This window comes from Manis javanica, chromosome 2 (assembly GCF_040802235.1).
Source record: "Manis javanica isolate MJ-LG chromosome 2, MJ_LKY, whole genome shotgun sequence".
Lineage (NCBI taxonomy): Eukaryota > Metazoa > Chordata > Mammalia > Pholidota > Manidae > Manis > Manis javanica.
The window spans coordinates 118,756,891-118,769,007 of record NC_133157.1 but is presented as its reverse complement, the minus strand read 5'-3'; the positions used below and the strand labels follow the sequence as shown (position 1 = coordinate 118,769,007).

At 46.9% G+C, this 12,117-nt stretch overlaps 1 protein-coding gene across 1 annotated transcript in view; it reads right to left on the bottom strand.

Moving 5' to 3' along the window:
• GAD2 (glutamate decarboxylase 2) overlaps positions 1 to 10,334 on the bottom strand; it is a 63,514-nt gene extending 53,180 nt beyond the window's left edge. Inside the window, exons 1-6 of the mRNA XM_073229237.1 lie at positions 8,914 to 10,334; positions 8,153 to 8,212; positions 7,822 to 7,968; positions 6,723 to 6,956; positions 2,833 to 2,923; positions 2,160 to 2,272 (exon numbers count right to left, since the gene is read on the bottom strand). Of these exons, the coding sequence (XP_073085338.1) occupies positions 2,160 to 2,272; positions 2,833 to 2,923; positions 6,723 to 6,956; positions 7,822 to 7,968; positions 8,153 to 8,212; positions 8,914 to 8,989 (721 nt within the window). The 5' untranslated portion in view covers positions 8,990 to 10,334. The remainder of the gene's footprint in view (positions 1 to 2,159; positions 2,273 to 2,832; positions 2,924 to 6,722; positions 6,957 to 7,821; positions 7,969 to 8,152; positions 8,213 to 8,913) is intronic.
• Positions 10,335 to 12,117: the final 1,783 nt, after the last annotated feature.

The following is a 12,117-nucleotide window of genomic DNA, read 5'->3' as shown; positions in this document are numbered from 1 at the left end:
GCAGTTCAGTCATTTTCCGTCTAAAGGTTCAGTAGCCCCTAGAGGCTTCTGGGCCTCCGGACAGAGCAGACTTCCCTGAACAACCCAGGTAGGAGGACAGATGCATGACATGCTCTTACTGATTATGAATCTTCCAGAAAAAGGATGCAAACACAAGCCCCCCATGACTTGCTGAGCAGTGAGGAGTGCTCCAGCTCTCTGTGTGTAGACGGTGTCATCACAATGATAGATTTCTTCTGGAAGTCCCAAAGGACCCTCCACAAAGCATGAAGCCTTTGGAGGATGTAGATGGCAAAGTTAAGGCAAACTGAGCTGAGCTATATATTCAAATCACAGACCTAACTCTTCATATTTAATCCCCGGCAATGGGACTTTCAGATCTCAGGTACATAAGATGTGTGGTCTCCCTTATCCCAAACCCTTACAAAATAAGACTGTTTCCTTCAGAAATGAGGCTGGACACTACCTAGCAAGGCACCCATTGGCAAGTAAGGATGCTGTAATCTGTCTCTCCTTTGTAATGTCTTGTAGAAAGCAGAGCAGAAATGGTTGCCAGCTTTCCTTCTGTCACCTCCCCACTTTGCAATGCCTACATTACATTGAGCATGACACGATGGCTTCCATCCTGGGGGTCGGGTGGGCACAGCATACAGGTCTTCAGGATCTAAGGAAGGAGCCCCACGATCAAACTTAAGTACAAACTGTTCAAACTTAAGAAGAGCTCTTCTCTGCCCACTCTTTAAAAGAGGCCACTCATAAAAGAGAACTCTTATGAACGTGACTGAGTTCATAAGAGAATAAAGGTGGAAATGCTGTTGATCTCTGAGCCCTACCTAATTCCTCATGAAAAACACCTGAAGAGCTTCAGTTCTAGACAACGTTGACAAAGTTCCCTCAACAGAGCATGGTTTCCAAAGGAAACTAAGTTCTAAGTTTCCTACAAAATAAAGGCTAGATTAAACTTCACCACAGCTGGTCTTCAATGACTTCTAAAAAAGGCTGATTTTCCCTTCCATTTAACTAACACATCTTCCTTCAACAATTGAAAAATTCCACTCTATCTTTAAAAACACAACATAAAAGAGCAGATCCGAGCTTGTAGGTCAAGCTGCTTAATTTAAAGACCTGGCCTTGAGGCCACTATTGCTCATTGTAATTTCTTTTTTCCTCCTGTTCTTTACTTTTTTTCTTCCTCATCATCTGCTTGTCTTTGTAAATTTGACGAAGAGAGATCTCAACATGGCCTTTGCCAACCTGACACATGGCAGGGATGGCTCTGGCCTCCCCAGATGAATCAGTCTCAGAGTACTGAGCCCCAGGGGAGCGCCCACCACTTCTGCAGACCCCTGCCCCTCCAGCCACTGACTGGGTGCAGGCATCTTTTCCATGGCTCAGTGACTCTGCCCACTGCTTCCTAACTTCTCCTTCTGCTCTGCATCAAACCAAGGTTCATACAGATCCTGAACCAAGGGCAGGGCTTTTTGTTTCAGGATGAGTCTCTTGGCTGGAAAAGGTAAAACAATGGAGCTTAGAATTGGTGGCTGATGGTAAAAGGCAGATGGAAGAGGTTGAATGACATGATAAAGAAGAGAAGCAATGAGCCATCTCTCAAGATATCTTCACCATCCCTTTTAGTTTTAAGAAATTGTCTCCTGAGGCACTGTGCCCTCCTTGAAATTAGTGTAAATCAGCTTCTACTTGTTACTTGAAAGGGATAGGGCATATTGGCTCTATTAAGTAGCTTTGCCTCACTATGCACCCCAAAACAGAAAATGCTTTATTAAATGAGGCTATCCTCATCCTTGCATTAGTTCTGGGAAGAGTATCAGAGAGTAAATTCCCTTACTAGGAGTCTTTATGCCTTTGTTCCACATGATCCATACATCTTCTGTGTAGGACCATAGCAGAGGTACTAGGTAAATACCATCTCTGTTTACGCTCTTTTGGACACAAATAACTAATGTTCAAGCCTGGGATAGTTGGCTTGGAGGCGTGGCCAATGGTCACATGGACTTTGTCACACTCATTTTTTAAATCAACATACAACCTATTTAATCTAAGCAGAAATACAGACTAGATATTTAATCATTCCTGTTTTCATAATGAGGCATTGCATATCAGAAGAAAAAAACGCAAAGAAAAGTTGAAATGTCAAATACCAGGAGAAAATATCCCATCGCCAGAGCCACCTGGCCAGCCAATGATTTCTCTCATTTTCTTTAGCGTGACATATTCCAAAAGCACAAATACTGGAGCAATTTCATAGGTGAACCTGAAATGTAATAATGGCCATACTTTATGTATGTAACACAAAGACATAATTCACCATTGCAATATCTACAGAACTGTTTCCTTTTCTAAACCCTACATTCATAAATGTCACAATTATAGCATTCGGCAGAGAGAAAATTATGTCTTCTAAAAGGTTTGCTCATTTTCTCATTCATCGAGTCAAGAGCTTCAATTATTGGCTTAATGCCCAACTGTCATTTATCATATTGAATAAATAAACAACAATGCAGAATAACATATGTAAAAGCCAACATGTGGTCCCATTTCTCTTCCACATCATAAAATTATGAATCCAAAATGCCAAAAAAAAGTGCCTTTCTCTCTTTCTCTTTAAAAAATGTCGTATAGCTTTGATTGCAAGAAAGATGTAACAGCATTATTTTCTTGTAAGCTAGCATGAATACTCACATACTTATGAACTTTGTATCACGATTTAGGGGCTACTATAAAAAGATATTTTCACATGACAGATAGAATAAAGACTATGGAATATCTCTAATAATTATCCTGGATTACACAAAAACACATTTAGCTCCGTACATGTTGGTGTTTGCTGTCGATGTCAGCCAGTCTGCTGCTAATCCAACCATATCCAGTCCAGTGGAAAGTTGATTGAAATACCTGGGATGTCCTGAATGAAAGGGAATACCAGAATCAGGACCACATCCAGGGAAAATGAATGTCTCTCAAACACATTATTTCTTTAGTTAAAGAACCTTGAAAGATCCTTCAGTAATAGGAAATCCATATTCAAAAACCCAGTATACATACAGATACCCCCAACCTCCCACCCTGGGAGCATTTCCTCTAACAAAAGAGACTATTTGGTTTTTTATTTCTTAAAACACACTCCAAAAATCTTCCTTTAAATGTACCCTACCAAAAATAACAAAATGTGGTTTGCAATGTGGACATTAATTTATTTCCTAGCATTCTTTCAACATATTTGCAAACTAACATGCTAGTGCAATCCAAAGCTATTCAGACAGGCTATTCTTGTTTACGCTCATGCTGCTAAAATCCTTTTTCTGTTGAAGTTGTTCTGGGAATCAGTCATACCATGACATCCACCAGGTATGCAAGCATTTATAACAATACCAGTGACAAATGGCTGATGATTACAAAAGACAAGCCAAAAGTGAGAAAATAGGACACTGTTGAGTGATTTGCCCTGGATTCAAAAGGTGATGATTGTCTAAAAATGGCATGGACAAACACAACTCTCCTCAATTCCTTTCTGTCCAAATACTTGATATAAACAACAGAACTCCTTTGTAGTTGCGATTTAAAATAAAGCTGAATACAGGCAACATTACCATCTTGTCAGCAAGATACATGAAGATACATTCAATAGACTGATCAGTCCATTAGCAAGGATTATCTAATTAACTTCTGGACTTCTCTAAAATTCTTTAAAGGGGTTGACATCCAAACACTCCTGAGGCTATTATTTAAAATGTGATTATAAATATATCATTAGAATTCTGTTTCCTTGTCTTGCCCCTTAAAGACTATCTCTAAATCTGTGGTTTGCTTCGCATCAAAAATTTTGGAAGATTAACATTTATGGAAATAGCATCTGATAAAAAGGTATTTGCCACTTACTGGATACCTGTCTGAAGCCTGGAGATGTGATAGTCTCTCACGCCAGCATGGGCAAAACAAGATAAAAGAAGGCAATTGGGAAAGCAGGGACAAAGAGTCAACACATTGCTTATCTCCAGGCCTGGAGTGCTTTCTTATCAGCCTCCGCCATGTGGCTAGACTATTAGACACTGAGCAAAGACAGGAGCTGGGAAAGGACACAATTTAAAGAGACTGGGATTTCTGCAGCTCTCGCTTTTCCTCCAGCATTGTTTTATATCCTGTGGCCTTGCACATGCCCTTCCATCTTTTGCTTTCCTCCCAGCCCTCCGATGCTGACCCTGTCAGTTTATGCCTCCGCGGGAAGAAGCTTCTTTGCTGCTGCCCTCACTGCCGCCTCTGGAACAGCCCCTCCCTCCTCTCTGCCCCATTGACTCCCCATGTCAATAGAGCTCACAGCTGAAATCACAGCCTCTTTCTTTCTCCCGATGCCCCTTTATTTCTCTTTCCTTAAGCCATTTCTTTAAAGAGAGGAAATTAATAAGGATTCACAAATCTATCCATTAATCTACTTTCCCAATTTACATGCATTTTCTGGATGAATCTGGCGCCTGTTATCACATACTATTTACCTCTATGAAAACTTGGGCACGAAAATCTGCATGCAGTTGAGAGGGATTCCAAGGGTGTGTTGTGCCCCAGAAAGGCCAGTGCCTCCCACCCCCACGACTGCCTTCGGGAAACCGGTTTGATGCTTCAGTTGCTTGGCACCCTTCTATATTTTCTGACCTCAGTCTCCCAATTCACCTGACTTTCTCCGGCCTGAAAATTTTCATTCATTGATAATGCTGTGAAAAAATGTAAGGAGACAGCTTGATTGGTGAGAATATAGTCTCCTGATTTCTGAAGTATTCTGCAGAAATATTATCTTTGTTCTCTTCTCATGACCCCTACTGGCTGCCAGCAAATCCAGGCGGGGCTCTCTGAGAGAATGGTGTGAGAGACGTTCCTTGGAACCTGCCAGCCGTTCTGCCTGCTGCTTCTGAAGACCCCCACCTGGCCCCATGCTGGGGAATCAGTGACCAGGAACAGACAGGGAGGCAGGCAGTTGAAATGCAAGAGCAGAGTGGCTCCTGTCCCTGGAACACTCCCCATAGATTAGCAAATGAGCCAGGAGGGATGTGCCAGAGCTGTGAACCGCCAGCCCCAGGCAGCTCTGACCCTGAAGTCTACAGTTAGCTGGGGAGGGGCCCAAAGTTGGCCCACACTGCTCTCTGTGTACTAGCCACACATACCCAAGAAGGCATTATTTATTTACGCTTCAATTCTTTTGTCTGATGGTTCAGTTAAAAGACCCAAGACACATGAATCCCGCCACCCTCAATCCCTGCGACCACCAAATCTAATGATACCCACCGATGCTAATTATTCCAGAATCGATCATTCTCTGCAGCTTTCAGTCTGTGTTTCAACATTTCTTACAAAGGTCATTCTAACAGTCCATGAAGACTTCGTTTTAAAGTTATTTCCCCTCTGTCCCTCACTCCTCTCAAAGCTAGGAGCCCAAGTGGAAATCAGGTTAAGGACTCAGAGGAAAGCAGATAGTAACATGCATTTCATAAAACTACCTCCCAAAAAGCTTTAAAATGCCTAATGGATGCAGGAATAGTGACTACTTTATAGACCCTAAAATGGTACTAGTTGTCAAATACAAATTATAGCATAAACACCTATAAACTTGCCAGTCAAAAGGGAACATGATGCTATTAGTTCTTTGAAATGCTGTTTGTGGGATGGGCAAGGGGAGGCAAGAAGACTACATATATTATGAGTAATACTGACATACCTTGCTTAGAAATCCAACGTATCACATTTTTTTCCCTAAACTTTAAAACCAAATATATTGGAGCCACACTTGACCAACAGATCACAAGCATTATGGCAAAATCTAAGTATTAAATTGACCCATCTTTTTCCTGCCACCAAATGGAACATTGATAGACAGATTACTTTCATTGACTTGCAATTCCCATTATCTTGACTCTTTAAATTGCTTATAAAGATGAAAATCGAAGACATTTTTATAGGTTCTTTATGGTTTGTAGCAATAAAATTGTTTTTTTCTAAAGTAGCTACTTACTATTAATATGTTAAATATTAGGTTAAGGGAATGGGTCAAACAAAAAGGAATTAAAAGCATTGTTCAAGTTTGCACCTACAGAAACTTGAAAAGCTGGGAGGAAGAACATCTTTAATCCACATCATGTGGATTCTCCAGGAACATAATTGAGAATAATATATAAGAAGCCTTCAAAAAGCATATTCTGCAGACTGAATCTCAAATCTGAAGTCTTGGCCATTTGAAACAATGCCAAAATATTTTTCCTCTGGTTCAGTGATTACATAGGATGACTTGCCCAATTTCAGATCATTTCTCTGCCAAGCAAATTACCAGTACTATACTGGTATTTGGGCTTTGTTTCTATTATGCCTTTTGAGATGTCATTTCCATATTCCTTTTCTTTCTCCATTTTGGGTCTCCTCTACTGGCCTCTGCTGACAAATGGTTGCTTCTGCATTAGTGGTTGAGCGCTGTGGCAAATGTATGCAGTGTAAAATCTGACAATTTTTATGTAGATAATGTCTCTGACAATTTCAACTTCAGAAGCATTAACACTAATAATAAAGGGTGCTTTTGATTTTAATCGTTCTAATGACTACTACTTAAATGAAAATAACTTTTTAAGTCTGAAAATATTAGTAACTCCATAAAGCAAAACATTTTTATAGAAAAAGTAAAAGTGTAAAAGAAAAAAAGAGCTTTATTATTTCTAATTGGACAATACCTGTTTTAATTGCGTATTTTAGAGTTGTTTGGCAATGCGTCAAAATTTCCTCCAAATTTTGTGGTTGGTCAGCCAATTCCCAATTATACTCTTGAAGAAGCTCATTGGGGTAATGGAAGTCAATCACTTTGGTCGATCTATCGAAACTTTTCACCACATACTGAAGCAAAATGTTCATAACATCTTGCAGAAATGCCAAAGTGGGCCTTTCTCCATCACATGCTGGCAGCAGGTCTAAAGAATGGAATCAAAATGCCACATTTAAATATTACCGTGAAAACATCAGGCAAGATCTTGATCCAGCAATTTCTCTTTCAACTGATAGATGATTTTGTTTAAAAAAGTCTGGAAACGCTCAGCATTTTCTTTAAAGACAAGATATTTTTCAAAGATGAAGCAATGAAATTATGATTTATCCTCCCACCCCAAATTAATTTTTGCATTTCATGTTCAATTCATTCAATTGTTTGCTTTCTATTTTAAAATAGTGTGCTATTTCACAGGGATTTATCCTACACGTTATTTCTCAGCAAATCATCTCAAATGATTATGGAAACACCTCACGTTAGAAATGTTAATCAGACAAAGTGGACCATGCAATGTTCGGCTCTCTCGCCTGTTAGGAAGGCCCGCTGTTTCCAAAGTGGTGTGTGTGTGTGTGTGTGTGTGTGTGTGTGTGTGTGTGTGTGTGCGCGCGCGCGCGCGCATGTATGGGTGATTGGGTGTATGAGCGCAAGACAGTAAAACCGCGCAATGGTCTCACGTGAATAAAATCGCAGCTACAAAATAACTCTTGGGAGCTGAAGACCTCTATACAGCTGGATATGCGGCACCAGGAAGCCGGCCTAGAGCTCTGGCGCGCGAGCGCGCCTCGTCCGGCGCAGACCCGAGCACGGGGGGAAGAGCCCCGCAGCCCTGAGGCCCCCTTGGAACGCCGGCGACCAGCTCCACGCAGAGGCAGGGGTCCGGCTGGGACCTCGGGAGCAGGCCCAGCGTTTCTCGCTTTCCGCCACAGATGCGCGTAAGGCCGCCTCCGCCCTCTACCTCGACCCCTGGCTCCAGAGGACCGCGGCTCCCAGGGCCGGCGAGGCGCCCTTACCTGTTGCGTGTAGGAACTCATAGTTGACGTCGGCTTTGGGGCAGCTGCAGGGCTTCTGGTTGCAGGCGCAGGCCTTCTGGGAGGTGGCCCGTGGGGGCTCGCTCCTGCCGCTCTCTCCTGGCTTCTCGGCATCTCCATAGAGCAGGGCTGGGCAAGTACAAGGGGTGCGCCGGTCAGTCGCCTGCCAGGCCCGGCCCCCTCGTCCCAGCCCATTCCCGGCAAAAGCCCCCGATTCCGCTGATGGGAACACGCAGGTGATAAGGCGGCTTTGTCCCCGCGGGCCCCAGGCGCCCGGCCTTGTCCAACTCGCGCCCTGAGCACTGGCACTCACCGCACAGCTTGTTTCCGATGCCGCCCGTGAACTTCTGGGCCACCTGACACCAAGCTCTCGCTGCAAGGAAAGACAAACCGGGGGACAGCGAAGCAGAAAGACAACAGACGGATGGGTGAAATTTCGTTCTAGGTGAACAACGTCAAAAAAAAAAAAAATGCCGGGATCCGGCAGCGGCCGCCCAGGGCTGGGCACCATGGGCAGGTGCGGGAGCCGGACGGCGCGGACCTGCCCTTGGTTAGCTGTTTGGTTTCCAAGGAGAATCGCACTCTGCAGCCCCTCGCTCTTGCCTTCCAGTGCCAATCGTTCCAGGCAAACTCACCTCCCTGCCTCGCTGGGGCGAGTTTTCCCATACACTGGGACTGCCTTTTTCCTCCCGGCCTCTCCTTCCAAACCAAGAATTCTCTCCCTTTGCCAGTTTCCCCTCTCCCTACTGCCACTCCGTTTCTCTCCAGGATCCAGACACCAAGATGGCGGCAGTGCCTCAGGCCCACGGAATTCGAACTCGGTATCGCGGAGATGCCGCTTGTTTGGAGGACTCTCCTACACTTTGCAGAAAGGGCCAAGGATTCTTCAGGCATCTTCCCAGGGGACAAGGGCGTATGGGGAGTTGGTCCCAGGGGCCTGCCGGGACTACCCCGAGAGCAGAGCGAAGCGTCGGAAGTTTCCAGGTTGCAGGTGGGAAAATCTCCTTCTTCCCAAGCCTCGCAAATTCCAGTCCTCCAGCAAAGCTCGCCTACTGCGGGTCCCGGTTCTCCTACCTGTGCCGGGGTTCTCGGGGTCCCCGGAGCCATCTTCAGACCCGAAGGACCAAAAGCCGGAGCCCGGAGATGCCATCGGCGCTGCTAGACCGGAGCGCGTCTCCTCCGAGTGCGAACTGTCGGCGAGCTGCCCTCTGCTCGGCCCGAGCGCGCGTGCGTGTGTGAGTGTGGCGAGAGGGGGGCACCGCGCCGTTGAAGATGGGTGTCACACAGGGACAGGAAGCGTGCGTGTCTGCGTGCGCGCGTGTATGTGTGGGGTTAGGGCTTGGAGACGTGGCAACGCTCTGAAAACAGGAGGTTAAATTGGGAAGGGGACGGATGGGTCCCCGCAGCCAGAAGATGGGAAAGCGCGGAGCGCCCGAGTGATTCTGAAGGAGACCAATAGGGACGAATGAGGGGGCGGCGGAGGGAAAAAACGAGAGAGGGAGGGTGAGGCAGGCAATGCCCACGAGCTGGAGTCAGAGCGAGTGCGTGGGAGGCGCTCAGGCAAGCCCCTGCTGAGCGCGGGGAGAGGGCAGCAGCCGCGGGCCGGGTGCGCTGTCCAGAGTGCTAACGCGGCTGACAGCGCTGGCCTGGCGGGGGCAGATCACAGAGACCTTGGCTGGGTAGGAAGGGTGGCCGTGGCGAGTCATATATTCGCGTCCATTGCCATATCATTTGAGGTGTGGCTCCGGCTGCGGGAAAGAAGCCGCGGTTCCCGCGCCGCCTTCTCCAAGAGGATGCTGAGGTCGTTGTGACCTCGATAGCCCCGGCGGTAGGGCTGGAATAGAGCTGCTCGTGAGCTTGAGGAGGGGACAGTGGGGGAAAGGTGCCAACGCACTGATGGACTGCTTTCAGCTCCTTAGTAGAGCCTTATGCCGGCCCACTGAGCCGCGCGGTCCCCGGGGGCGCACCATTCCTGTTCTTTCAAGATCTTGGTCGCCAGAGCCACCGTCCAGGTTCTGAGTGAAGGCTGGGGAGAAAGACTATCGGTTGCGGCAATTAAAATCCATGCTAGAGTCTATCACCCAGGACCGAGGACAGGCGAAAAAAATAAAACCAATGGAAACTCCCTGGAGGTTGGCGAGGGAGATCCTCTAGAGCGGGCAGGACTGACGGCTGTTGTGGAATGGCATGCCATTGTTTAGTGACCTTGGTCCGCGGAAGCGGGTAAAGGGCCCTTCTGCTTACTTGGGACTGGAATCGGTGTGTGCGAGGGAGACGTGCACAGTTTCCAACTAAGCAATCTGAGCTTTCCAAAAGGCGGAAGGAAAAGCATCGCCTGCTGGGCCTGTTTTTTAGTGGACCTCATATAAAGCTATATCCCTCCTACCTCCAACCCCCTGTCCCTAGTTCCCCCAAGATTATTTTCGCGACAGCGTTGGGGAGGAGGGCGATTCCCTTTTTCTGAGGTCTGGTGGGAAGGGGTTTCTCCCTTCCTGAGAAAGTCAGAATCTGTCCTCTCATACAATTTCCTTTCTTTAGAAGTTGTGAAACAAAGCGAGGGCGCCCCGAGGATCCGGAGTCCGTCGAGTCGGCGCTGCTTTCCTTTGTCAGTCGAGGTCAGGATCAGTCCACCTTGCGGCTGGGAGAGTCGGGGAGAGAGGGCGAGGATGACCGGGGAGGGAGAGACTGACCCGGGCCTCCCGCGCGGTGTGCATTTCTCGGCTCTTCGCCGCTCTCCTTTTCATTTCCATTGAGTTAACAAGCCATTCTTTCTCTGACCTCCTGATTAAAGCCACCAAAGATGTTCCCAAAGCAGAGATCCAAGGATCTTCAATCTTGGCTACCACCCATCGACCCTGGCTGGCTTGGGAAGGGCGTCGTCGGGCCCAAGGTGGCCGCGTGCAAGTCTAACTTCTGTGTCCTCAGGCATGCGGGGTCCTGGTAAATTCTCCCCACAAAGCTTAGTTCTCTTCGCACGTGCCCGGGCAGGGAGGATCCGCACCGCGGCCGCCGGGCGGGGCCCCGAGTGGCAGCGGGGAATGGTGCGGGCAGTGATGGTGAAAGCTGCACCAGGCTGCCAGCGGGCGGTGGTCTCTAACCCAGGCCTCTCAGCTCGGCCCCTCCCCCCGGTGCTCCGAGCTCCAGTGCTCCTATGGGTTCAGGTAACAACTCCAGGGCTGTAAAGGCTTCGTGATTTGGCCGTCTGCACAGCTCCGCAGCTCTTGCTCGAGCAGTGCAGGTTTAAGTCGGAGAGACTGTTTCTTTCTTTAAATCCACACCAAATCCTGCAAACGTTTCGGTTCAAGTCAGCAGGCTAGGGTTGCAAAACATTTCTACTATGCATGAATGGTCGAAAACATAAAGGTTCTTTAAAACAAGCGTTTAAAGCAAACGTAAAGCCACAAAAGATTAAACGGATTAAAGCGCGAGGAAGGTAGAAATCAAAACACCTGGATTTAACGGAATATTTTTAATACAAAGACTTAAATACCCTACTAAAACTCCACTAAATCCCACAGGTTCGGAGCACTTTGAATCTAATGGTGGTATTTACATTTTTTATTTAACACAGCCTACCTCTCAGATGGTCGCGGGAATCTGATTTGTCTTTCCTTAACGCTGTCCCTCCCTAGACCGCAATTTGCTTTATAAAGACATTTCGCCAAAGAGCCCATTCTTCCCTCTCTCTGGCTTGGGGTTGGGAGATAACAAAAGAGCTTAGGGAAGTAATAATTACAGTCATTAGTTCACAAAGGAGGCAGCCAGTGGGAAGGGAGGAGGGGCAGAGCTGGGGAAGGTTTTTCTCTACAAACGGAGAGAGACCCCTGCTCCAGGCGTCAGCTCCAGGCGTCGACAGCCGGGCAGGTTTCCTGGGTTGACCTAATTCTTGTTACTAGTTTACCCAGAAATGAAGTTGCCTTGCAGTCCCGTCAAAGAGAGTGCAAGTTTTTCGTTATGTCTGCCTAGTGAGTGCTTAAATATCGAAGGACAGAGCAAGAAGGTGCAAAGAAAGAAAAAGGAGGAAAAAGACAAAGAATCGCAAAAGAAAAAAGGAAAATAAAAATATTGCATCTTTTCACGAAGCAGTTTGCCATTTTCTTTTCCAGTCCCACTTTTAAAAGGTGGGGGTGAGGGGGGAGATACGGGGGCGAGCCTCCTGCCTCCCTGTCCAGCCATGGAAGAGGCTCCGGTCTGCAGGGGCCACTCAGGAACTGGTTTTAAGGTGAGGCCTGGTGGGGAAGCAGGCTGGGTTACCTCCCCCTCCGCCCCCCCGCCCCA